The sequence below is a fragment of the Neopsephotus bourkii genome, unplaced genomic scaffold, assembly GCF_033783945.1.
Source record: "Neopsephotus bourkii isolate Nb327-2 ecotype Australia unplaced genomic scaffold, CSIRO-AGI_Nbou_v1 NB_1726, whole genome shotgun sequence".
In the NCBI taxonomy this organism is placed as follows: Eukaryota; Metazoa; Chordata; class Aves; order Psittaciformes; family Psittacidae; genus Neopsephotus; species Neopsephotus bourkii.
In genome coordinates, this window is record NW_026902200.1 from 26,340 (window position 1) to 53,347 (window position 27,008).

Sequence of the window (27,008 nt, forward strand, 5' to 3'; positions counted from 1 at the left end):
TTGCTCAGTCATTCTCCCTTGTATGTGAAAAGCCGGACTCTTTCCTGCCAAGAGCAAGTCACACTGGATGTGGAGGTGGCAGGGCTGGTCCTGCTCCATTGCATGCCAGGAATCCAGGAATGTGTTTTCAGCTGGCTCCTGCACGGGCCATTAGATCTTCCAAAGCATTGTGTTGGTCGTTGTTATGTAATAAGACTTCCTTAATGTCTTTTAGTTCAAAGCCCATTTCTTTAAACTGACTCATTTGTTGAAGAAGTTCTGTGATCTGAAAGACACACAGTCCATTATTTGCAAAAGAGGATCAGTGCTTGGTGGAGGTTTAGCACAGAGCCAGTCTTCAGCAACTAAACACCCAATGGGGTGGATTCCTACTCCCCAAGTACAGCCCATTCCAGCTCCATTTGGATAAAGTCCACTCACACCAAAGCCAGCAGAGCTCTGGGTGCAGTAGCCCAGGGAGTCTAACCTGTGTTTGCAGTCCTGCATTTCTAAAATCCTCTTCATCTAGAGCATCAAAGCTCAGTCTGTGGGAGTGTCTCTCCCAGTAGCAAATTCATCATCCTGGCCTAATTTGGACTAATTTGCCCCTTTATTCTGCTCTCGTGAGACCTCACTTGGAGTATTGTGTACAGTTCTCATGTCCTCAACATAAGAAGGACATGGAGCTGTTGGAGCAAGTCCAGAAGAGGGCTACAAGGATGATAAGGGGACTGGAGCACCTCCTGTACGAAGATAGGCTGAGAAAGTTGGGGCTGTTCAGCCTGGAGAAGAGAAGGCTGCATGAAGACCTCATAGCAGCCTTCCAGGATCTGAAGGGGGCCTACAAGGATGCTGGGGAGGGACTCTTCATTAGGGACTGTAGTGGCAGGACAAGGGGGAATGGGCTCAAACTTAAACAGGGGAAGTTCAGGTTAGATATAAGGAAGAAGTTCTTTACTGTGAGGGTGGTGAGGCACTGGAATGGGTTGCCCAATGAAGTTTTGAGTGCTCCATCCCTGGCAGCGTTCAAGGCCTGGTTGGACAGAGCCTTGGGTGACATGGTTTAGTGCGAGGTGTCCCTTCCCATGGCAGGGGGGGTTGGAACTAGATGATCTTAAGGTCCTTTCTAACTCTATTCTATGATCCTATAATTTGATGCTTCTGAAATTAACTGCCTCTGTACCAAGTACCTTGCCCACAAAAGAACTCTGGATTCAGAGCATTACAAACAGAATAAGCAGTGTCTTTAAAAAAATCTTGTCCCCATAAATATACATCCAAGTGAGTGATAAAACAACGCAGAAGAATTCTAATGCTTTAAGCACATATTCACTTTAGTACTGCAAGGATGTCCTTCAGCAGTCAGTTTTGGGAGCAAGTCAGCATTACCATGAAAGCCAGAATTACATCAGCCAGAGGAACTGCTGCTGGAATTCCCCATCACTGCACATCTTTATGGATTAGCACATTGCACCCTCACCTTCTCCTCTGAACACTGATGCATTTCCAAAGCTGCTTCAACAAGAAGTGGATCAAAGCCCTTCTCACAAAGCTGTCCATGTGCAAACAGGTAATCCAAAACCTGTGGGGAATGAAGAAAAGAAACTAAGTTTGCAGAGTGGCATTTTCAGTGTGTGGCTGAATACCATCTCTGTACACACAGAGGGGCTGAGCATGACTCTACCCCAGGCTTCACCAGGGACTAAAATAAAGTCCTTCCTAGTAGAGTTGGAATGATCTTTATGCAAGAGCTTGTTGAGAGAAAACAGATGAGCTCTTCTGTCCTCCTGTGCTCTGCCACCAGCTCTGAATGTCATCTTCCACTGTAGTCAAAAGTTTAACCACGCTTTTTATACTGCTGTAGGTGCAGCAGTCAAGATGTGCCAGCTTTTAGCTTCAGACAACCGCAAGAGCTGATGCAATCTGAAAGCAGTCAACCTTTTAAGATCAACTCAGCATACTGGTGAGCTGCAAATCCCAGCTCACATGTCCAAAAATTGCTGTAAAATTTCTTATCCATCCTCAGCTTTGAGAGGTACAGGGAAAGATCAGATAGATAATGTTAGGTATGCTGCCTGCAAATACAACAAGACTTAAAACCACCCTCCTAAAGGACATTTTTTCCATTTGATACTACAGCTCATACCAGCACACAGATTAAACTGCTCCCAATGCATAGGTAGGTGGGCAGATGAGCTCCACAAGCAGAAATCCCTGGAACACTGCTCCTCCCTAAGCACAGTCCCACTAGACAAATGCTCTGTGCAGCACAGCCTGCCTAGGATCATCACAGAGCTTGGCCAGTCTCCTCACTTCACAATGTTTGTTTGAAGTGGATCCAGGCCCCAGAGCCATGTTTCACCCTGCAGTGTTTTATGCTCTGTGACCCGGTTTTAGCAAGCGTTTGATCAGCACAAGGCAGAAAGCACCACAACCACGGCATGCAAAAGAAAGTTGGTCAGTGGTGCCCCCTGAGAGCCTTTCAGAGTAAGCCTGCAGGGGCCAATCTCTCTACAAGAAGAGATGCCAGCATCATAACCCCTTGTGCTCAGAACAAGGAAAGTTGGTTGGGCTTTTTTGTCACATAACACTAAGCATGGTGTAGAGCCACACTAAATTTCCTTCAGATGGTTTTGTGGCTCCAGGGAAGGCCCAGTACCTCTCTCAGCTTCACGTGGAGTTAAGGGCACATCCCAAGCTCAGAGCAGCTCCAACCTAGCATCCCACAGGTATGGCTGACTCAAGCAGTCTCTCATCAGAAACATGCACAGACACTCTTTTATTTGGTTTTGGGAGCCTTTACTGCCAGGTGACAGCTTCTCTAGTGGTTAATATTGCAGCAGCTACAGGCTGCAACCCCTTGTTAGAATAAAAGTATTCTCCCCATCCATTTTGCAAACCCAAGATTGTTTCTCAGCAGAATCAGCATCCAATCAAGGGTTTATTTCCTGTTGCACAAGCTCTTACCTGGTCTACGTTCTGTCCCTTCTTCTTCATGGCTTTCAGGACATTCTCAGGCGAGTACCCCATGCTGATGACTGTCTCTACGCACTGCCTCTCACTAGCAGAGAGGGCCTGCTGTAGCTCTGAAGCAGGGCCACCTGACCCCTTTGCACGGCTGGTGTTATTGGGCACTTTAGACACTGGGAAATTTTGGTGTGTTACCTAAAGGGGAAAACCCAGAGGCTAAGGTAATGGTCATCTTCTGCATCCCCACATCCTGTTTCTGGCCAGTGCAGCACCAGGATACTGTAATATGCAATTAATCTGAGAGCCTTTCTATACTGTCCTTGGGAAGTTATTCACTTTTAGAATGAAACCAAGAAGTGCACACAGTCTGACTCCCACTATACTCTTCTTACCCTTAAAACAACTATCAACAACAGATTCTTCACAATATACCCTCTCCTATTAGCGGAGGTAAACCTTTCAATACCAAACCTTACGATATAGTCAAGCCCTGTACCTCAGAGGAAACATGGAGGTTGTTTCCTTCACCCCAAGTTTACTTGTCAACTTTGAGTACAGAAAGTCATAGGAACACTACTTCTGGAAATTTTCAGTAACGCTATCCAGTGCATGCAAGTACTTGGGAACTTACCGCAGGGATTTCTGTTTCCTTGCAGTCTGGGTGTACCTGCTGGACAACACAAGAATAAGATAACTATAAACATTATGCACCAGTGAGCAGAAAGCTGAGGGAGAAAAGGTTTTTATGAGAGATCTGGGAATAAGTTGACTATACTAGGGAGACTTGTGGGCTAATCAGGCTTCCACATGTGAGATGCAGATGTTACACAGTTGCATGTTCATCATAAGGACTGTTTCTTCTCTCAGCACTCTACAAAACCAGATTATACTCCAAGAAAGATGTGCCCCCCTCATAATAACTGTAAGCTTGTTTATTTTGTCACTGTGACTGATACTTGTTCATACAGCTCAGCGTAACATGATGGCTCCTGTTCAGCTTGACCCAGTGCTATGCTGCCTGAATGACAGTGATAATTTTAAAGTCATTGCCTAGAGACTTCCCTTGATTTTTTCTGACCATAAGAAGGGGTAAGAGAAGCATATACCCCTTTTCTACTTGCAAAGTACTGCATTTCGTACACCATATATAAGTCATGTGACACACTGGCTAAAAAGAGTACATGATTTTTCTACCAACACCCACAGCACTTGGTCCCATACCCAGCACCCCAACAAGGCTGGGTAGTGTTCCTTGTTGCACACCTGCTCTGTTTCTGCAGAACTAGGCTGCCAGAGGGCAGAACCAACCCACCACTTTGTAATACTTTGCCCCATCAAATCTGCACATTTCAATTCATCCATTTAAAAGTCTTCCTGCATTTTAAATCAAACTAGAAAAGACTCCAAGAAACTGCTTTGGACCAAGAGCCTCAATTTATTGCCTTTCCTTAATACCTTATTAAGCCAATATAGATTGCTTGAAAGTTTGCCCACTTGTTTCAGAAAAGCCTTCTTTGGGCCAAAACTAAACTCACACACTCCCCATCCCCCAAAAAACCCCACAAACAAACAAACAAAACCCAACAACACAAAAAAAGACACCCAAAAACCACTCTACCAAACCCCCACACAAAACACAACCAAATACCCCACAAAAAAACCCCAACAAACCAATAAAACCACCACACCAACAAAAAACCTGTTTATAGTAAACCAATTCTGAGAATATATATTAGTATTTTGGTAAATGCCATCGGGGGGGGGGGACGGGACACTGACGGACGACAAGGGCTTTGTACTGCATTTCCACCCATTTTCATCTCCAGGATAAAAATTTATTTTCTAGGAGACAAAGCCTGAGAAATCAATTCCAGTAGAGGGAAACACCTAAAGAAATTGCAGGGGACAAAGCCAGGACTGGTCACTCAGCAGCCATGCTCCTTTACATCTCAAACTTGCATTTCAGTGCTCTTCAAGAAGCAGATGTGCAGTGCTTCCAGTATGGCCTTGCACCCTGTGCCTACTTTTAGGGACTTCATACAGAGGCCAGGAGCCCTGACTACAGCTGGTTTGCCCACACACATCACACTAGTGCAGCAGCAAATAACCTGAATGGTCTACCAGGAGTGGCCCATCCTATCAGAACCGGAGATTACTGTAAATAAAATTCAGCATACTAATCGGGTTTCTGACCAGTTTTGTTTAATTCCAACCTGTTGTCTTCACTAGTTATTTCTCCCTCTGCCCACACTGCAAAAAGCAAACCAGTAAGCTTCAAGGAAATATACTCAGAGGAGAGGGGACCACCCAGGAAAGAATCAGTGCAGCCTCAGAAAAATGACATGTTTATGTCCATTTAAAAAACTCTAGGTCCAATTCACTGGAAAAGCATAAACTCCAGGGGTAACTCCAAATCCAAAGCTACAATTTCTAGTTTTGGGATAAAAAAAAAAATAATTGAATCACTGGAATACACTAGGGCATATATTTTTAAGGAGGTGATCCTGCCCCTCTACTCTGCTCGTGAGACATCACCTGGAGTATTGTGTACAGTTCTGGTGTCCTCAACATAAAAAGGACATGGAACTGATGGAACAAGTCCAGAGAAGGGCCACAAGGATGATCAGGGGATTGGAGCACTTCCTGTATGAAGATAGGATGAGAAAGTTGGGGCTGTTTAGCCTGGAGAAGAGAGGGCTACGGGGAGACCTCATAGCAGCCTTCCAGTATCTGAAGGGGGCCTACAAGGATGCTGGGGAGGGACTCTTCATTAGGGACTGTAGTGACAGGACAAGGGGTAACGGGTTAAAACTTAAACAGGGGAAGTTTAGACTGGATATAAGGAGGAAATTCTTTCCTGTTAGGGTGGTGAGACACTGGAATGGGTTGCCCAGGGAGGTTGTGAATGCTTCATCCCTGGCAGTGCTCAAGGCCATGTTGGACGAAGCTTTGGGTGAGGTGGTTTAGTGTGAGGTGTCCCTGCCCATGGCAGTGGGGTTGGAACTAGATGATCTTAAGGTCCTTTCTAACCCTAACTATTCTATGATTCTATATGTCCTGAGGCTTTCTAAAGAAAAAAAACAGGCTTATTCTTGTGTAACCTTGAAGGGATACACAACCCTTCTGCTCACAGCCACAGTGATGTCTGACTTCCTTCTATCATTTTCATACTCTGAGGATTTTTGTTACATTTACTTCAATGTCTTGCAGCTCAGCTGTCATTTTCCAGCCACTGGGACCATATTTTGGAAATATGAAACAAGTATGCTCTGAAGTCTTGGAACTGAAACAGAAAGAACTAGTTCCATCAGCATACCTATTTCTTGGTTTGCTACTTCCAAAGCAGAAATAGTTTTAAATTAAAATCTTTATTACTTCTCCTAGTAAGACTATTTTTTGTTTATTAGTTTGTATCTTCCCTTACAGCATTCTTGAGAATATACCTTCCCCCTTAGTCTTTAATAAGTTTTAATCCAGCATAGAGGTTTGAATAATTACAGTGAAAATTTGGCCATCTGAATGCCATACTTGTAAATGATCATTCATGCTAATCCCTGGGAATGTGTCATAGTTCAAGGTTTCACCTCTGAGCTACATACAGTCATACAATTGCCTTTCAAACCTGTGACCTATAGCAGTTTGCAATTGCTCAGCACATTGCTGCTTCTACCAGTTTACTGTATTAAATTTCTTCTAGTGATCAATAAATAGCTGTTCTACTGTGCTCTGAAAAATACACGAGCTGTCAGAATACTGTATTTTACAATTGATAACACATTTACCTAAGCCTGAAAAGAGGAGAAAGGAGAGAAGCAGTGTCACTTGTTTCAGAGCACAGTGTCACACAAAAAACCCTTAGAGTATGCAAAAGTAAGGCCAAAGAAGCACTGCTTATATTGGACAGAAGAAGCCAGATTATTTTAGAGCCACTAGAGGATTTGACTATACAGTTTCCACTAGGCTTCGTAAGTATTGGTGTCCAGATCTTAGGTTATACAAAAAGTCCATAAGCTTACTCAAATCTCTGCTCTTAGCCACAAACAAACAAAGAAGCTGGTATGAAGTGTCCCCAAAGTAATTTTAGAACTTGCTACAAATGTGAGGAAATGAAGTGTCAAACTCCTATCTCAGAGCTGTACAGCAACCAACTGTAACATTAGTGATCTGAGATGATCCTCAAGACTGCTTTTGTTATCCACAAAGCAATCCTCCTACCCTCCTTTACAAGGAAGAGGGTAAATACCAGATTTCAGACCACCATAATTTTCATCCTTTTAAAGTTTAGATTTTTAAAGGGTCTCAGGAAGACAAAAGAAATAAAAAAAAAAAAACAAACCCAACCAAACCAAAAACACAACCCCCCAAAATAACCCCAAAACAAAAACAAAACCAAACAAACCCAACAGACAGACAATTCTTTCACTGCAGGTCAACTGCAAGCAGTTTTTAATATGTTATTGCTTCTATTCCCTGAAAACCCTATATTTCCCAGAAAATAAGCAAGCTGAGGAACAAATCTACCAGAGATTTAACTCAAAACCTAAGAGCATTTCAGAATCTGATGTATCTCGGATAGATAAGACAGTATGCAGGACCATACAAAGATGTCATATGCTTACCTCAAAGGTGTGCAACTATGAATAACAAGAGCTGAAAGTCACCAGAACTGGTCTAAAAATAGCAGATGTGGGGGAACCTGCATAATAATAATCTCAGGTTCAGAACTGCCAGCATGAAGACCTGTCTGATGATCAATTTGCCACATAAATGAAGAGGAACTACCACCCATGATCTATACATTATTACCATTAAATGAAACTAAAATCACAGGACATTTCATAAACATTTGCCTCTGCACCTCTACATCTCCCCAGAAACCCCAATTCTAATCCACTGCATGTTTACCATAGTCACTGTACTTTGAGATGATTCTTCTATACAAACTGTTGACACAGCCAGGGAAGGCAGCTGGGAGAAAGAGGATAATGTTGATGTCTCCATGCCACTATCCTCACTTAGAGAGGAAAGACCAACCATGTAGTGTCCATTCAGTTCATTAGCTTTACTGTGAGCACAGGTCTGCAAAGAGCTGAGAAAAGTGCCATCGTGAAGACAGGTAGTGCTCTGGAAAGTGCTTGTGAGTTTTGATGATTTTTGATCACTCTCATTGGAGTCAAGTTTAGGAAAGGACAAGGATTTTATATTGCTTGCTGAAGTGACAGGGGACAGGGATACTTTGGAAGACAAGGTCATCTTTTCACAGTTTCCCAACTGCGGTAAAGTGATAAAGCCATTGGGTTTGTGAAGGGGCCTGAAGTCCAACATGGCCCTTTCGACAGATGCCAGAACTTCCTCATCTTGCAGCACCGATTCAGACCCTCCTTTGGGCAAAGTATTATCTAACAGCTGGGCAACAACTGGCCCAGTAGTACCAACATGAATTTCAAGAATATTTTTTAATTCCTCCTTATCATCAAGACTTTTTAATTCCAGCTTGTCAAATGGGTCTTCTTCACATTCAAAATCAGCTGGGTTGAAGTCTGCTTTTAGACAAGGTGGACTGAGAACCTTTTGCTTCACAACTCTGCTGTTAGCTGGTGTGGGAGTAAGAATATTATTGTGCTGAAGGCTAGTAAGGATGGGGTTAATAGGAGGAGGTATGGCCTTAGGGCAAGGTCCCTCTGAGAACACTACTATGTTGCTGGCCTCTGGAGCTGACTTTGAGTTCGCTAGCACTTCTTCTGCCTTGCATTCAGCTTCCTTTTGGGCAGCTTGGATTTTTTTGGTATCTTCAGCCCACTTGATTGTTTCCTTTTCCAGTGAGAAGTCATACTGATCAAGGTGGAGAGGAAAGGAGAGGAGAAAAAAGAAAATTATAAGGATCATATGTTGCTCTTAGAAGTAGTAGCTAAGTAACACAGAATAAGAGCTACAAAAATTACCATGGACAAACATCAACTTTTTCCCAGCATCTCTTCTAACTTACAGTCATGGTTTAAGCCCAGCTGGTAACTCAGAACCATGCAGCCACTTGCTCACTCCACCACCCTCCCTTCCTCCCCCCACTCCTGGAGGGATGGGGAGGAGAATCCAAAGAATGTAACTCCCATGGGTTGACATAAGAACAGTCTAGTAACTAAGGTATAACACAAAATCACTACTGCTACCACCAATAATAATAATGATAAGGGAAATAACAAGGGAAAAGAATAAAACTGCTCACCACATGCCGATCGATACCCAGCCGGACCTGAGCAGCAATCTAGCCCTTCCGGGTAACTGCCCCCAGTTTATATACTGGGCATGACATGCTGTGGTATAAAATACCCCTTTGGTTAGTTTGGGTCAGGTGTCCTGTCTCTGCTTCCTCCTGACTTCCCCTCCTACCTGGCAGAGCATGAGACTCAGAAAGTCCTTGGTCAGAGTAAACTAAACTAAACTAAACAACTAAACTAAACAAACTAAACTAAACTAAACAACTAAACTAAACAACAACTAAAACCACCGGTGTTATCAACATTGATCCCAGGCTGAAAGTCAAAAACCAGCATTGCACCAACTACTAAAACCAAGAAAAATGACTGATATAGTTGAATCCAGGACAGTATCCACATTACATACCATTAACGTCATACTCAGATCCCATATTTTAAAATATACCATCGCTCTTGTCTCATACATATATATATATATACACATACACAGAGGTATAATTCCTTAGTGCATGGACCAATCCCTATAAAGCTGCTGAGTTCATCTGGTTCATGATGTCACGCTCCATCTCTTGTAACAGTCTTTCAGAGAAAGGGAGACTGTGTGCAGTGTTGGAATGTTGCCTGCTGATGACACCACAGAACTCGTCTTGTCACTGCTGAGCTCATCTGGTTTCTCCAAAGTTCATTCTTTGTTGGAAAGATGGTTGGAGGGAAGTCAAGGCCAGTCACTGGTGACCTGAAGACATCTAGTTGGTGGGCTATAAAAGTGCTACATAGCAGGCAACAGCATATAATCGAGTTTACTGGCTGTTTTCCCCTAAAATCAAATCCCCTTGAGGTACACATCAGACTTCCACATCTTCCTGCATTACCCAACAAGTATATTCGGGTCCCTGAGCAAAAGCAATCCCATGAGTGGGTATGTCTTTACCTGAAGCAGGAAAAACACAGAATGTCTTCTCAAGCAAATTCTTTATGTGCACCACAGGAACTTTGTCCCCCTCAACGGTAAGTAAACATTCTGACTGGGCTGGGCCAGCCCTGTTGGCAGATCCTCTGGTGTTCACCAACCAGGTGACTCTTGGTAAATGCGCATCCCAATGTTTGAAAGTCCCACCACCCATTGCTCTCAGAGTAGTTTTTAACAGCCCATTGTACCGTTCGATTTTCTCATAGGCTGGTGCATGGTAGGGCATGTGATATACCCACTCAATACCATGCTCTTTGGCCCAAGTGTCTATGATGTTGTTCCGGAAATGAGTCCCATTGTCTGATTCAATTCTCTCTGGGGTGCTGTGTCACCATAAAATTTGTTTCTCAAGGCCCAGGACAGTGTTCTGGGCAGTGGCGTGGGGCACAGTGTATGTTTCCAGCCATCCGGTGGTTGCTTCCACAATGGTAAGCACATGGCACTTGCCTTGGTGGGTTGGTGGGAGTGTGATATAGTCAATCTGCCAGGCCTCCCTATATTTATGCTTCAGCCATAGTCCTCCATACGAAAGAGGCTTTAACCATTTAGCTTGCTTAATTTCAGCACATGTTTCACAGTCATGAATAACCTGGGCAATAGTGTCCACTGTTAAGTCCACCCCTCGATAACAAGCCCATCTATATGTTGCATCTCTGCCTTGATGGCCTGAATTGTCATGGGCCCACCGGGCTGAAAATAATTCACCCTTATGATGCCAATCTAAGTCCATCTGAGCCACTTCAATCTTAGCAGCTTTATCCACCCATTGGTTGTTCCAGTGTTCCTCAGTGGCCCAACTCTTAGGCACACAAGAATCTACATGGCGTACCTTCACCACCATGTTCTGCACACGGGCAGTGATATCTTCCCACAGGCCAGCAGCAAAGATGGGTTTACTTCTGAATTGCCAGTTGCTCTTCTTCCATTGCTGCAACCACCCCCACAGGGCATTTGCCACCATCCATGAGTCAGTATAGAGATAAAGTACTGGTCCCTTTTTTGCGTTCAGCAATGTCCAAGGCCAGCTGCATGGCTTTCACCTCTGCAGACTTGATTCACCCTCTCCTTCAGCAGTCGTAGGGGACTCCATACAGCTGCCTTCCATCTCTGATGCTTTCCCACAATACGGAAGGATGTATCAGTAAACAAGGCATATTGCTTCTCAATTTCTGAAAATTTATTATATGATGGGGCCTCTTCAACATGCACCATCTCCTCCTCTGGTGACATTCCAAAACCTGTGCCCTCTAGTCAGTCCATGATGACTTCTAGAATTCCTGGACGACTGGGATTTCCTATTTGAGCTGACTGTGTAATTAGTGCAGCCCATGTACTCCGTGTAGCATCGGTTGCATGATGTGTAGAGGAGACCCTGCCTTTAATCATCCAGCCCAGCACAGGCAACTGGAGTGCCAGGAGCTGTGCTTCAGTGCCAATCATTTCTGAAACAGCTCAAACCCTTTCATAGACTGCCATTATCTCTTTTTCGGTTAGGGTATAGCTGGCCTTAGATTTCCAGTATCCCCAAAACCAAAAGCTGAGGGGGCAACCTCGAGCCCCCCCTGAAGCTTTCTGCCAGAGTGGCAGTGTAGAGTACATTTTTTACACCTGGCCCAGTCCAGACTGGTCCAAGGGCTACTGCATGAACTATCTCTCATTTAATTTGTTCAAAGGCTTGTTGTTGCTCAGGGCCCTATTAGAAATCATTCTTCTTCTGGGTCACATGATAGAGAGGGCTTACAATCCAACTGTAACTTGGGATGTGCATTCTCCAGAACCCCACAACACCTAAGAAAGCTTGTGTTTCTTTCTTATTAGTTGGTGGAGACATTGCTGTTATCTTGTTGATCACATCTGTGGGGATCTGTCTACGTCCATCTTGCCATTTTATTCCCAAAAATTGAATCTCCTGTGCAGGTCCCTTGACCTTACTCCGTTTTATGGCAAAACCGGCTTTCAGCAGGATTTGGATTATTTTCCTCCCTTCCTCAAAAACTTCTTCCGCTGTATCACCCCACACAATAATGTCATCAATGTATTGCAGGAGTTCTGGAGCATGCCCCTGTTCCAGTGCAGTCTGGATCAGTTCATGGCAGATGGTAGGGCTGTGTTTCCACACCTGGGGCAGTTGGTTCCAAGTGAACTGGACACCCCTCCAAGTAAAAGCTGCACTCTGCTGCCAGAGGGATTGAGAAAAATGCATTGGCAGTATCAGTTGTGGCATACCACTTGGCTGCCTTTGACTCCAGTTCATACTGAAGTTCTAGCATGTCTGGTACGGCAGCACTCTGTCCTGGGTTCAGCAGCAGCAGTCATTTTTCTCCTTCTTGGTAGCTGGTGCAGTGCTGTGTTTTGACTTTCAGCTGGGAACAGAGCTGAAAAACAATGATGTTTTGGTTTGGCCAAGGACTTTGTGGGCCTCATGCTCTGCCAGGGAGGAGGGAAGCTGGGAGGAAGCACAGACAGGACACCTGACCCAAACTGACCAAAGAGGTATTCCATACCACAGCACGTCATGCCCAGCATGTAACTGGGAGAGTGATCCGGAAGGGGGCTAGAGAGTGGACTGCAGGGTTGGAGGAGGTATCGGTCGGTGGTTGATCAGGCTGGGGGGCAAGTTATCGGTCGCCTGGTGATGGGGTGTTGTATTCTCTTCCCTTGCTATTTCCTTTATCATTACTATTATTGGTGGCAGCAGTAGTGATTTGTGTTATACCTTAGTTACTAAACTGTTCTTATCTCAACCTGTGGGAGTTGCATTCTTTTTTATTCTCCTCTCCGTCCCTCCGAGAGTAGGGGGAGGGCAAGAAGGGGGGGGAGTGAGTTAACAAGCTGTTTGGTTGAGTTAAACCATGACACACTCAAAGGTGGTTTGACTTCATTCAGGCCACGACAGTCTACTGTTAGTATCCACTCCCTTAGATTTTTGCACTGGCCATATGGGGCTATTAAAGGGTGAGTGGGTCCTACTGATCACTCCTTGGCTCTCTAGTGTACGGATCAGCTTATGGTTGGGAATCAGAGAGTCTCAGTTGGTACGATATTGCTGCTGGTGCACTCTTGTGGACGTGACTGGTACTTCTTGCTCTTCAACCTTCAGTAACCCCACAACAGAAGGATCCTCTGAGATACCAGGCAAGGTGATCAGCTGCTCAATTTCCAGCAATACCAAAAGCCATCAATACCCTTTTGGGTCTTTGAAGTACGCTCTCCTGAGGTAGTCTATGCCAAGGATACATGAAGCCTCTGGACCAGTCACAATGGGGTGCTTTTGGCACTTCCTCCCAAGTCAGGCTGATTTCATCCTCCAGTATAGTCAACCCTTGGGGTCCTCTTGTCACTCCAGAAATGCAAAACCGTCCTACCCCTTGACAGCTTAATGGTGTCAGGGTACACTGTGCAGCGCTATCTACTAGAGCCTTATACTCCTGTGGGACTGATGTGCCAGGCCGCCTGTTTCACACAGTCCAGTAAACCCGACTGTCCCTCTCCTCTGACTGTTGGAGGCAGGGCCCCTCTAATACTGATCACAACATTGGTCACTTACATCTTGTTGACAGGGATTAGTCTTCTTTATCAAAGGAGTTCAAGTAAAATCAGCTCTTCTACTCCATCTGGGAACCTGCTCACTAGAGACTGAAGCTGCAGCCTTCATGGGATGATCAGCCTTGACCTTTGTTCTCTTTAATTCACACACCCATTCCTCCAGACCTGAGGTAGGTTTTCCATCCCACTTCCTCATGTCTTCTCTGTGATCCTGCAGGTAAAACCATAGGGTGGCCTGTGGCGTGTACCTTTTATATCTTCTCTCTCGAGCAGTAGGATGCCTTTTGTTAAAAGCTGAGATATGGGTTGGTACACATGGTGACCTGCACAGATCGGATAGATCGTCTCTCAATTGTTATAACTCCTGTGACAGTTTTTCCACACCTGAAATGATAGAAGGGGTGAGATTGTCTTCAAACTGTTGGAGTTGACAAATCAGTTCATCCACTGTTGGTGACTCTACGTCATGCCAGGTTATTGCTGCCAAGGAGTGGGCATATGATGGTGGTGCACTCCAGATACATTTCTGCCAAATGGGTCATGTACATTTGACTTCATCTGGAACTAAGGGTGCATTTCTGGCATCTGGCCTGCAACAGATCATCTCTACAGTGGCTGATTCCCTCAGAGACTCTATGCCTTTCTCTAGCGTGGTCCAGTTGGCTGGACGAATCATAACATCGTCGTTTTACAGAAACCCTTCTTTCACAGCTGCCACGAGCCATCTCCAAAAGCTGAGAGACCGTTTCTCTTTTGCAATTGCTTTGTCAGTTTCCCCTTCTCCAGCAAATGATCCCAGCTTCTTGGCTTCTGTACCTTCTAGTTTGTGACCATCGGCCCTATTGTCCCAGCATAGGAGCAACCAGGTGATGATGTGCTCCCCTGGTTGACGGGTAAAATCTTTTCACATATTCTGTAGTTCATCTGAGGCCTGGGGTCAAGAAGTCAGCTCTTCTTCTTCCTCCTCTTCCTCTGATTCACATAATAACTCTTGTTCTGATACTGTCCCGTGTAGTAAGTACATTGGTTCTTCATCTTTATTCACTGTACTGGATCCTCTTCTTTGCTTTTCCCCTTGTGAACAGGGGCAACAGATATTGGCAGGAACTGATCCTCTGGTTTAGCTGCAGTGATTATCACTGTGGTTGGAGTGGCTGCAGTGTCTGTTGTCAGGTTTGGTGCAGCCACAGCGCCTGGGGTCTGAGTAGCACCAGCAGAGGTGACGACCATGCTGGGAACACAAGCCACATCAGTTTCATGATCAATAAGTCTATTGTAATACAAGTAATTACCATAAAGTACAGTGAAACAAGAAACTTAGCCCAAGCCCACCAGCCGATAAACACTAAAACAGCAAATACCAGCTATAAGTAAGGTACAACATGCTGAAACTCTGAGATGAAGAGCAACAACTTTGAGATCCAATAAATCAGCATTGTGACAAGTGACTATTAATCCAAAATGATGAATGCTTACCACAAATACGATTAGACACACCCCGGTCAGATCTGTCATTATCTCAACCCTTCAGCCCCCATGCTGGGTGCCATAAAGAGCTGTCGTGGTTTAAGCCCAGCTGGCAACCCAGAACCACGCAGCCCTCTCACTCCACCACCCTTCCTCCTCCAGCTCCCAGAAGGATGGGGAGAATTGAAAGAATATAACTCCCACGAGTTGACATAAGAACAGTCCAGTAACTAAGGTATAACACAAAACCACTACTGCTACCACCAATAATAATAATGATAAGGGAAATAACAAGGGAAGAGAACACAACTGCTCACCACCTGCAAACTGATACCCAGCCTGACCCCGGCAGTGATCTCGCCCTTCTGGGTAACTGCCCCCAGTTCTACATCCTGGGCGTGACATGCTTTGGTATGGAATACCCCTTTGGTTAGTTTGGGTCAGGTGTCCTGTCTCTGCTTCCTCCCAGCTTCTCCTCCTCCCTGGCAGAGCATGAGACTCAGAAAGTCCTTGGTCAGACTAAACATGACTTAGCAACAACTAAAAACATCGGTGTTATCAGCATTGTTCCCAGGCTGAAAGTCAAAACCACAGCACTGAACCAGCTACTAAGAAGGAGAAAAATGACTGCTGCTGCTGAACCCAGGATATCTACAGACTAGCAAAGCTAGAAGACATGAGAAGCAGTTTGTTTTGCCTCTAGCAAGAAAACCTGGTTATAGTCTTCATTAGAATATTACATTTTGCCTCTTTCCTACATTTAGTCTTGCTTTACAGCTACTGATCATCCCATGATCAATTTCAGAGCTGTCCTGGGTTCAGATGTAACAGTCAGTTTTCTCCTTCTTAGTAACTGGTGCAGTGCAGTGGTTTTAACTTTAGTCCTATAACAATGATAATAAAACACCAAAGCTGGTTTGTGTATTTGTCAGCATGTGGCGAGCAACTGTTCTGTGCATCACTTGTGTTTTCTGAGCTTTAATTTCTTCTCTTGATGGTTCCCATTATTATTGTTGTTTATATTCTTTCTATTATAACTATATTATACTGTACTTCAGTCATTAAGCTGTTTTTATCTCAACCCCTAGGGTTTACATTCTTTCAGTTCTCCATCCCACCCAGATGGAGGAGAGGAAGGTGGGGGGGTGAGCAAGTGTCTGTGTAGTAATGAGTTACCACCTGGGTTTAAACCAGGTCAGTCCCTTGTAGTGGCCAACGCGGGGCACAAAGGGTTGAGATAACGACAGATTTGATCAAGGTGTGTCAAAACAAATTTCTTAAAAGCATTCATTGTGTTAGACTATTAGTCACTGGTCACAATGTGAAGACTTAAGGGTAGACAATCCTGGCCTGAATGAAGTCACACCACCCTTGAATGCTGCCCTACCAGACACGCTGGAACTTCAGTATGAACTGAAGTTAGCCAAGTGGTATGCCACAACTGATATTCCAATGTGTTCTTCTCAACTCCTTTGGCAGCAGAGTGTAGGCCACAATTCACTTTTCCTTGAAGAGGCATCCAGTACACTTGGAATCGACTGCCCCAAGGGTGGAAACACAGCCCTACCATCTGCCATGGACTGATGCAGACTGCACTGGAACAAGGGTAAGCTCCAGAACACCTGCAATACATTGATGACATTATTGTGTGGGGTGATACAGAGGAAGAAGCTTTTGAGAAATGGAAGAAAATAATCTAAAACTTTCTCTGAAGGCTGGATTTGCCATAAAACGGAGTAAGGTCAAGGGACCTGCACAGGAGATTCAATTTTTGGGAATAAAATGGCAAGATGGACGTAGACAGATCCCCACAGATGTGATCAACAAGATAACAGCAATGTCTCCACCAACTAATAAGAAAGAAACACAAGCTTTCTTAGGTGTTGTGGGGTTCTGGAGAATGCACATCCCAAGTTACAGTTGGATTGTAAGCCCTCTCTATCATGTGACCCAGAAGAAGAATGACTTCTAATAGGGCCCTGAGCAACAACAAGCCTTTGAACAAATTAAATGATAGTTCATGCAATAGCCCTTGGACCAGACTCCAGTAGAGATCCATGCCTTCTGGGTAACTCCCCCCTGTATATATACTGGCCATGATGTGCTGTGGCATGGAATACCCCTTTGGCTAGTTTGGTTCATGTGTCCTGTCTGTGCTTACTCCTGGTTTCTTGTGCCCCTCCTCACTGTCAGAGCATGAGAGACTGAGAAGTCCTTGATTAGAGTAAGTGGGAGTTAGCAACAACTAAAACATGGGTGTGGTATCAGCATTGTTCCCAGACTAAAGTTAAAACCACAGAAATGCACCAGCTACTAGGAAGAATACTCTATCCCAGCGGAAACCAGGACAGACACGTAACACAATGAAGACAGCAATATGACATTAGAGTCTCCTTTAGCTCTCCCACACCAGCTTAACTGGATGGAAATATTTGTATTAGGAAAATCAGGTAGTGATTTAATGGTTATAATTAAAAAGCTGTGATGTAGGATAATTGAGATATTAAGCTCTCCAGTGGATGAGTTTCAGGGCCAAAAAAAAAGGGGGCTGTGTGGCAAAGTAGAACCATCTACAGCAATCTGTCACAGCTGAAATGAAAACAATCACTAGTTTGGATTGACCAAAGAAAAGAATTTATCCAAATGATAAAAAAGCTCAATTACATTTCCTGTATTACAACTTGCATTTGGAGATCGGATTTTCAACATTTATACTATAGCAATTGATTTTAAGATACCAAGAGTTTATGGTAACAGAGAAAAGCTCCTCAAAGACCTGGAAGTCATCTGTACCAAGCTGTAGCTTGTTTGCCCTACAGCTGGAAAAGAATTCCCACTCATAATTGCACAGAATACAAGAACTGGAAATTTATTTCTTCATCCCGCTATTGTAAGAACCCATAAAATATGGTCATAAAAATACTTGTTACCCTCAAACAAGATTCTGTAAGTATGAGATAACATAGGTGTATAATTTCTTACTGTTTTTGACATAAAATGCTACTTAAATTCAGTCAGGGTAACATTTAGACCTATTACACACAAAAATATGCCTTTTTTTGAAGATCCACTAAAATAAGTGCTATTAGGCTTTTTAAAAGTGATATCAAGTAGAAACATTTTGCACAGCCTATCATTTATTATCTTTCTATACATACTAATAGACCTTCTGCAACTAATGCCTTGCATATGAAATGACACAACAGGACCAATAAGACTAACATCTGAACACTTGTGCAAACTGTGACTACTACTACTGGGACTCAGTTTGGAAGGCAAGGTCCACTGGAGGCTAGTGGAGCTGGTCAACAAAGAAGGGGAAGAGCTGCTTTGGTATGAGACTTGCCAGGCTGGTCAAGGCAGCTTTAAACTAGATGTGTTGGGGAAGGGGGGCTTTGATTCATCCCAACACTCCCAGTCACTTGCCAGAACCTATAATAAATGCTTGGAGCAATGAAGAGACATTTCAGCTGCTCCAGCCCATAAGTCGGCTTTATTTGGAACTCAGCTCAGATGCCTCTATACAAATGCCTGTAGTATGGGGAAGAAAACAGAGGAATTAGATATATGCATGGCTACAGGGATATCATTGGCATCACAGAAACACAGTGGGATGGCTCCGATGATTGGAGTGTTGGAGTGGAAGGTTACAGTCTCTTTAGGAAAGACAGGCCAGGCAGATGGAGAGGGGGAGTAGCTATCTATGTCAGTGATAGGCTAGAGAGTATGGAACTCTGGGACAGGAGTTCAGTCAATAGAGAGTTTGTGGGTCAGTGTCAAAGGGAGAACAGCGATGGGGGAAATAACTGTAGGGATCTGTTACAGACTGCCTGATCAGGAGGACTCTGGATAAAGTGCTCTATAGACAGATAAGAGCAACCTCACACTCACAGGCCCTTGCCCTCAGGGGGGACTTCAACCATCCTGATATCTGTTGGAGGGACAGTATGACCCAGTACAAGGAATCCAGGAGGTTCCTTGATTGTGTGGAATACAACTTCCTCCTGCAAGTAACAGAGGAGCCGATAAGGAGAGGTGCCATGCTTGACCTTGTGCTAGCCAACAGGGAGGGGCTGGTTGGGAATGTGATGCTCCAGGGAAACCTTGGCTATAGCAATTATGAGATGGTCGAGTTCAAGATCCTCAGAACAGTGAGAAGGGCATGCAGCAAGCTCACTGCCATGGACTTCAGGAGAGCAGTCTTTGGCCTCTTCAGGAACCTGTTTAGCAGGGTTCCATGGGATAAAGCCTTAGAGGGAAGGGGGGCTCAAGACTGCTGTCTGATATTCAAGGATCACCTGCTCCAAGCTCAGGAGTGTTGCATCCCAACTAGAAGGACATGTGGCAAGAGGGCCAGGAGACCTCCTTAGATGGATAAGAAGCTGCTGAGGAACCTTAAAGGGAAAAAAGAAGCTTTTAAAAGGTGGAAGCGAGGACGGGTGTCCTGGGCAGAATACAGGGATGTTGTCCAGGAAGCTACGGACAAGGTCAGGAAAGCTAAGGCCCAGTTAGAATTAAACTTGGCTAGAGATGTGAAAGATAACAGGAAGGGATTCTGTAGGTACACTGCAAACAAAAGACAGACTAGGGACAATGTGGGCCATCTCCATAAACTATCAGGAGAACTGGCTACCCTGGATTTGGAGAAGGCTGAGATTCTTAATGGCTTCTTTGCCTCAGTCTTCACTGGCAAATGCTCTGACCACACCACCCAAGACTTGGGAGGCAGATGCAGGGACTGTGGGAATGAAGACCTTAGGCCCACTGTAGGAGAGGATGTGGTTCAAGATCATCTTAAGAACCTGAATGTGCATAAGTCCATGGGACTTGATGAAATCCATCTGAGGGTCCTGAAGGCGCTGGTGAATGAAGTTGCTAAGCCACTGTCCATCATATTTGAAAAATCATGGCAGTCAGGTGAAGTTCCCAACAACTGGAAAGAGGAAAATATAACCCTCATTTTCAAGAATGGGAAAATGGAAGACCCAGGGAACTAGAGACTAGTCAGTCTCACCTTTGTGACTGGCAAAATCTTGGAGCAGATTCTACTGGAAAGCATGCTAAGGCACATGAAAAACAATAAGGTGGCTTCATGAAGGGGAAGGTCCTGTCTGACCAATTTGGTGGCCTTCTATGATGGGGCTACAGAACCGATGGATAGGGGCAAAGCAATTCACCTCATCTTCCTGGACTTGTGCAAAGGGTTCGACACTGTCCCGCACAATATCCTTGCCTCTAAATTGGAGAGAAATAAATTTGATGGTTGGACCACTCAGAGGATAAAGAATTGGCTGGATGGCCTCACGCTAAGAGTTGTGGTCAATGGCTCAATGCCCAGTTGGAGACCATTAACAAGTGGTGTTTCTCAAGGTCAGTGCTGGGACCAATCTTGTTCAACAGCATTGTCAGCTACATGGACAGTGGGACTGAATGTTGGGTGCCAGGGGTGAGGGGGAAAGGAGCAGAAAGGCAATACATCACTTACCTGGGCTTCTCTGACAAGATGAGACGAATCAGGCAGGCAGAAACCAATGGGTAATCCAAACCTTGCTGGGGTTTTGAATTTGTCTCCTATCTTAAATGGGATATCATCGAGATAACTGAAAGGCCCTAAGATCAAAAGCAGAAATTGCATCAAAAACTCTCATGAGTTTAATTCATTCAAGTAAAGACTCACATCTCTCTATTTGAGAGCTATTTTATCTCCGCTGTCCCAACACCACCAGATGACTCAATACAAAGAAAGTTGCTTGATCAGAAACACAGTGAATCTGTTTGGACTTCATTGCCCCAGTTTCGCGGTTATTTTGTGGATGGCACTTTTTTCCCCTTAATGTTCTAGCTCAAAACTATTTTAAAATAACACAACACACTAAAACTACACAACACTCCAATGCAACAACTGAACAGATTTTGAAGTCAGTGTACCCAACGTTTTAGCTTCCCTTGTGTAGGCATAGTCTTTATGCCTACACAACTGGAAGCTGAAGCTCTCCTGAACACTGTATTCTGTTATGTCTCTATAAAAAGATCCATTGTTTTTGTCATGTACAAAACAGGCTTTAAAATAACCCAGCTTTAGAGCAGCTAAGACAAACTAAAATCCAGGTTTTGACACACAAGTAGGAAGTAACATTTGGACAAAAGTGGTCACAAGGGCAAAGTGACCCAAAATCCACTTTACGAGTGGTCCCAAGCTCCACATTAACCAAAACATAGTGAAACAGCTCAAGACTTTAGCACAGCAAATCAGCTGTCATGATCTTAAGGTCCTTTCCAACCCTAACTATTCTATGATTCTACAATTTGTGATCACAAATCACAGACTCACTTCATGGCCCTCCATCTGTCCTTTATATTTATCACTTACACGTGGCATTTAAAAAGTATTTTAGGACAAAAGTCTTTCTTCAAGCATCCTGCAAACTCATGAGACAGAATCACTTAGAGCTCAACCACCTCCAAGAAGCCAGACTATAGGTTTGTTTTCCCTGAGCTGCTATGAAGAAGCATTAGAAAACACACAATATAAATTGCGCTCAATTTCTCAGTTAACTAAAAGGGGATTCTTGGATCACTGGTCTAAGATTTTGGAATTAACAGGCAAGGTTTCTGGCTGCATATGATAAGCTGAAGCATTCCTCTAGCACTCATTTGTAACTTTGAGTGTTACGGACCAAAAAACCCCACATTAGTATCAACATTAAGATGGTGTTCAGTGACTAACCTCTTCCTCAGTGCAATGTGACCTGCCATTTTTATCTGACTCATTTTCATAACCAGATGAAAGTTTAAGTACTGTTTGTGTTCCTTCAATGTAGACTAATCTACAACAAGGAAGTCACAGGCTCCAAAAGGATAAAAAGCTTTCAAAACCAGGAACATCCTGTTAATTTGGAGTTAAATGTTTATGTGCTGTCATCACTTGAGCTCTTACACTATGCACTGTACAGGCTGGTCCCAGAGTTATGTTAGGACACAGGTGTGTCATGGTTTAAGCCCAGTCAGTAACACAGGACCATGCAGCTACTTGCTCACCCCCCCCCTTCCTCCCCCCAGACAGGATGGGGAGGAGAATCAAAAGAATGTAAACCCCACAGGTTGAGATAAGAACAGTCCAATAAGTAAAATATAATACAAAACTACTACTACTAATAATAATAATGATAAGGCAAGTAACAAGGGGAGAGAATATAAAACTAAAAAGAGGAAAATACCCAAGCATTAAACACAAGTGATGCCCAATACAGTTGCTCACCATGCGCCGACTGATACCCAGCCCAACCTGAGCAGCAATTGGTCAGTTTATATACTGGGCATGACATGCTGTGGTATGGAATACCGCTCTGGCTAGTTTGGGTCAGGTGTCCTGTCTCTGCTCCCTCCCAGCTTCCCGTGCCCCTTCTCACTGCAGAGCATGAGAGCCTGAAAAGTCCTTGATTGGGGTAAGCATTACTTAGCAACAACTGAAACACTGGTGTGGTGTCAGCATTATTCTCAGACTAAAGCTGAAATAGACCACTGTACCAGCTACTAGGAAGGAGAAAAATAACTGTTACAGCTGAAACCAGGACAGCATCCACCCCCTATTCCATACCACTCATGGCATGCTCAAATCGCACGTTTCAATATACCATTGCTTTTTGCTTTCTCTCTCTCTCTCCATGCACACACAGAGATCATTGCTTAGTCCATGGACCATCCCTATAAAGTTCACTGAGTTCATTCAGTCCATGATGCCGGGCTTCATCTGCTGTAACAATCTTTCAGGGCAGAAGAGATGGTGTGTAGTGTTGGACTGTTGCCTGCTTACAACACAGCTGAGCTCATCTGGTTTCAAAGTTCATTCTTTGTTTGGGTGATGATCGAAGTCAGGTTCAGTAGATGGTGTCCCGAAGACAGTACTGGGAAACTCATGCTGCTGCCTGCTTTTCCCGTGAGTTTATTCTCTGCTATGATCATGACAGCACATATTTTCTTTTCAAAGCCCAGAGTGGCAGAGATGGCCATTTAGTTGATGAGCTATAGAAGTGTTATATAGCAGGCAACAGCATATAATCGAGTTCATTGCCTGTTTTCACCCCGAAATAAATCCCCTTGAGGTACACACTGGACTTCCCCATCTTCCCACTTTACCCACCGAGTACACCCAGGTCCCTGAGCAAAAATAATCTCACTACTGGGTTTGCCTTTACCTGAAGCAGGAATAACCCAGACTGTCTTCTCCAGCAAATTCTTTATGTACACCACAGGAACTTTATCCCTCTCCACAGTATGTAAAAGTTCTGATTTGGCTGGGCCAGCCCTGTGGGCAGATCCCCTAGTGTTGACCAATCAGGTGGCTTTTGCTAAATGTGTATCCCATGTGAGAGAAACAGTGTTGTTTTCACATAATTGGGGATGGGTCTTTGTAATATTAGGGTTTTACAATATTAGGGCTTTAAGATCAATATTAAGGCTTTGCAATATTAAGATTTTTCAGTACTGGGGCTGTGGCTAAGTTACTAAGAAAACAAAACAAAGGGTTTGAGATATCATAACTCAAAAAGGCACACTCTGTGGTTAAAGACAATATCATCTTTTACATGAAAGACACTCTGGTTAAAAAGAATACTATCTTTGTATAACCCATGAAACTAAGCAGGTGCAGGCTGCTTAAACAGCAAGTTGGGGTACCACAACTCTGCCAAAGAGTTATGAAATCAATCCATAAAAGAAGATAAATAAATAAGAGGAATGGGCATACAAAACTGCCACAGAAAATATATGGACTCATTCAGAGATCAATATGATTAGACCAAAGCCATTTATTGCAAAGCCATAACTCCTTATATACTATTGCTTACATACACTTACAGTGATTTGGCATATGGATACATGTCTTGAAGACCCTTAGTGACCAACATATAATTAAGCACAGGTGTGAGAACTTGACCTCGAAAGCTTGCCAACAGTCCACAGTTCTCATAACTCGGTGAATTCCAGCTTCTTCTTGATTGCTTAAGCTTCCTCGGGCCTCTCATGGCCTTGCTGTATCTTTCAGGATTATTTGGAGTTCATGTACTAATTATCCATTCTCCGTGAGAGAACACTGTCTCCACACAAAACTGAGTAAGGGGAGGTGAAATCAGAGGCGGGACAGTTAATATGTAGATTATACATGTCGGATAGGCTGTAAACCTTGGAAACAAGGAAAGGGAGGGAACTTGCGGACAGGAGTAGGAAATATTGATAACAGTTCTGGTTTTACTGTGTGTGCCTTCTTGCTAGGACGCCCGTTTTTGCAAAAGCACTAATAAATTGCTACTTCACTGTTGTGTCTACCCTAAGCTTAATTTTTTATCTAGAGACTATTTATCACAATTTGTCTGGGAACAAGTCATTGTTGAGGGGACCTCTGCCACCAAAGGACAGGGAGACATGTCCCGTTGATTTCAACGGCCTTGTGCGAAGTCAGTGGGGGTTCTGCAGCTACTGACTAAAATCCTGAGACCATTTTTATAAGGTAGACCCAGTGAACCCATGTAGTAGAAGTTTACATGGAGTATGCCATCATCATATGCCAACTCACTGGCATTGATGAGCTGGAGGGAAGCAGTGGCATCGTCAGTGGATGAAGTGAGCCATCAGCTCCAAGAGCTGGAAAACAGTAACACCCCACCCATCATTTCAGCTGTGGAAAAAATATCTCAGGAGGTCAAGCAATTGAGAGACAAATTATCCAGCTCCCCACGTGTACAGACCTGCATCTCGGCTATTAACAGAAAATGCCCTATTGCTGAGAAGGAAGATATACGAGGTACGCACTATGGGCCACCCTATGGTTTTACCTGCGGGAACACAGAGAAGACATGCGAAAGTGCAATTGAAAACCAACTTCACTTCTGGAAGAACAGGTGGGTGAACTGAAAAGGAAAACAACAGTCAATGATGATGTTCCAAAGAAAGTTTCTGCTCCAGTCTCTGTTGAGCAGATTCCCAGATGGAGTGGAAGAGCTGATTTTACTCCGACTCCTATGATAAGGAATTTTAATCCCTTTACACAAGTAGTAAGTAGAGAACCTTATCGCTACTAGAGTGGCCCTGGCTCCAGCCAGGTGTAGGAGAGCGACAACTGGGTTTACTAAATTGTGTGGAACATATGGCCTGGCACATCAGTCCCACAGGAGTATAAGGCTCTAGTAGATAGCGCTGCACAGTGTACCCTGACGCCATTAAGCTGTCAAGGGGTAGGATGGTTTTGCATTTCTGGAGTGACAAGAGGACCCCAAGGGTTGACTATACTGTAGGCTAAAATCAACCTGACTCAGAGGAAATGGCAAAAGCACCCCATGGTGACTGGCACAGAGGCTCCATGCATCCCTATCATAGACTATGGACTCAGAAGAGGGTACTTCAAAGACCCAAAATGGTACTGATGGGCTTTTGCTATAACTGCCATGGAGACGGAGGAAATTAAGCAGCTGTCCACCTTGTCTGGCCTCTCAGAGGATCTTTCAGTTGTTGGGTAGTTGCCCTGGGTTTAGCAGTAGCACTCAATTTTTCTCCTTCCTGGTAGCTGGTGCAGCGTTGTGTTTTGACTTTCAGCCTGGGAACAGTGCTGATAACACAGATATTTTTAGTTGCTGCTCGGTAATGTTTACTCTGACCAAGGACTTTGTGAGTCTCATGCTCTGCCAGGGAGGAGGGGAAGCCGGGAGGAAGCAGAGTCAGGACACCTGACCCAGGCCAGCCAAAGAGGTATTCCATACCATAGCACGTCATGCCCGGGGAGGTTATTGGGAGTTACGCGGAAGGCACCGGTTCTTCTGGGTCAGGCTCGTTTTGGCGAGTGGTATCGTATTCCCTTCCCTTGTTATTTTCTCTTATCATTATTGTCATTGGTGGTAGCAGTAGTGATTGGTGTTATACATTAGTTACTGGACTGTTCTTATCTCAACCCATGGGAGTTACATTCTTTCAATTCTCCTCCCCATCCCTCCGGGAGCGGGGAAGGGGAAGGGTGGGGGGGAAGGAAAGAAAGATGGAGGAAGTGGGGTGAGTGAGTGAACTAGCTGTCTGGCTGGGTTTAAACCACAACAAAGTCAAAGAACAAGTGCCAACCATGGCCACAACAGTGCACCAACAGCAATATCACACCAACCGAGACTCCCTGATTCCCATCCATAAGCTGATCCATTGACTGGAGAGCCAAAGAGTGATCAGGAGGACCCGCTCATCCTTTAATAGCCCCATTTGGCCAGTGCAAAAGTCTAAGGGAGAGTGGAGACTAACAGTAGACTATTGTGGCCTGAATGAAGTCACACTACCCTTGAATGCTGCCCTACCAGACATGCTAGAACTTCAGTATGAACTGGGGTCAAAGGCAGCCAAATAGGATGCCACAATTGATATTTCCAATGCATTTTTCTCAAGCCCCAGTTTGCTTTTCCTTTGTGGGGCATCCAGTACACTTGGAATTGACTGCCCCAGGGGTGGAAACACAACCCTACCATTTACCATGGACTGATCCAGACTGCACTGGAACAGGGGCAAGCTTCAGAATACCTGCAATACATTGATGGCATCATTATGCAGGGAAATACAGCAGAAAATGTTTTTGAGAAAGGGAAAAAAATAACCCAAATCCATTTGAAGAACCATTATGCCATAAACCAGACTAAAGTCAAGGGACCTGCACAGGCTTCTGGAGTCGAGGATAGAGGATCCAAGACCCACTATGCTCCCACTGAAAAAAAGACACTGTCAGCCTATGAAGGAGTTCAAGCTGCTTCAGAATTGATTGGCACTGAAGTACAGGTCCTCCTGGCAGCCCAATTGCCCGTGCTGGGCTGAATGTTCAAAGGCAGGGTCTCCTCTAC

General features: G+C 44.3%; 1 protein-coding gene across 1 annotated transcript; it reads right to left on the bottom strand.

Moving 5' to 3' along the window:
• LOC133224839 (ubiquitin-associated protein 1-like) lies at window positions 1-25,911 on the bottom strand. Its single transcript, XM_061376663.1, has 7 exons — window positions 25,899-25,911; window positions 20,633-20,757; window positions 7,855-8,781; window positions 3,581-3,616; window positions 2,947-3,144; window positions 1,460-1,561; window positions 1-265 (listed from the first exon to the last, which is right to left on the bottom strand). The coding sequence occupies exons 1-7, from the start codon at window positions 25,909-25,911 to the stop codon at window positions 128-130; spliced, it is 1,539 nt and encodes a 512-aa protein (XP_061232647.1). The 3' UTR covers window positions 1-127.
• Between the last annotated feature and the right edge of the window lie 1,097 nt (window positions 25,912-27,008).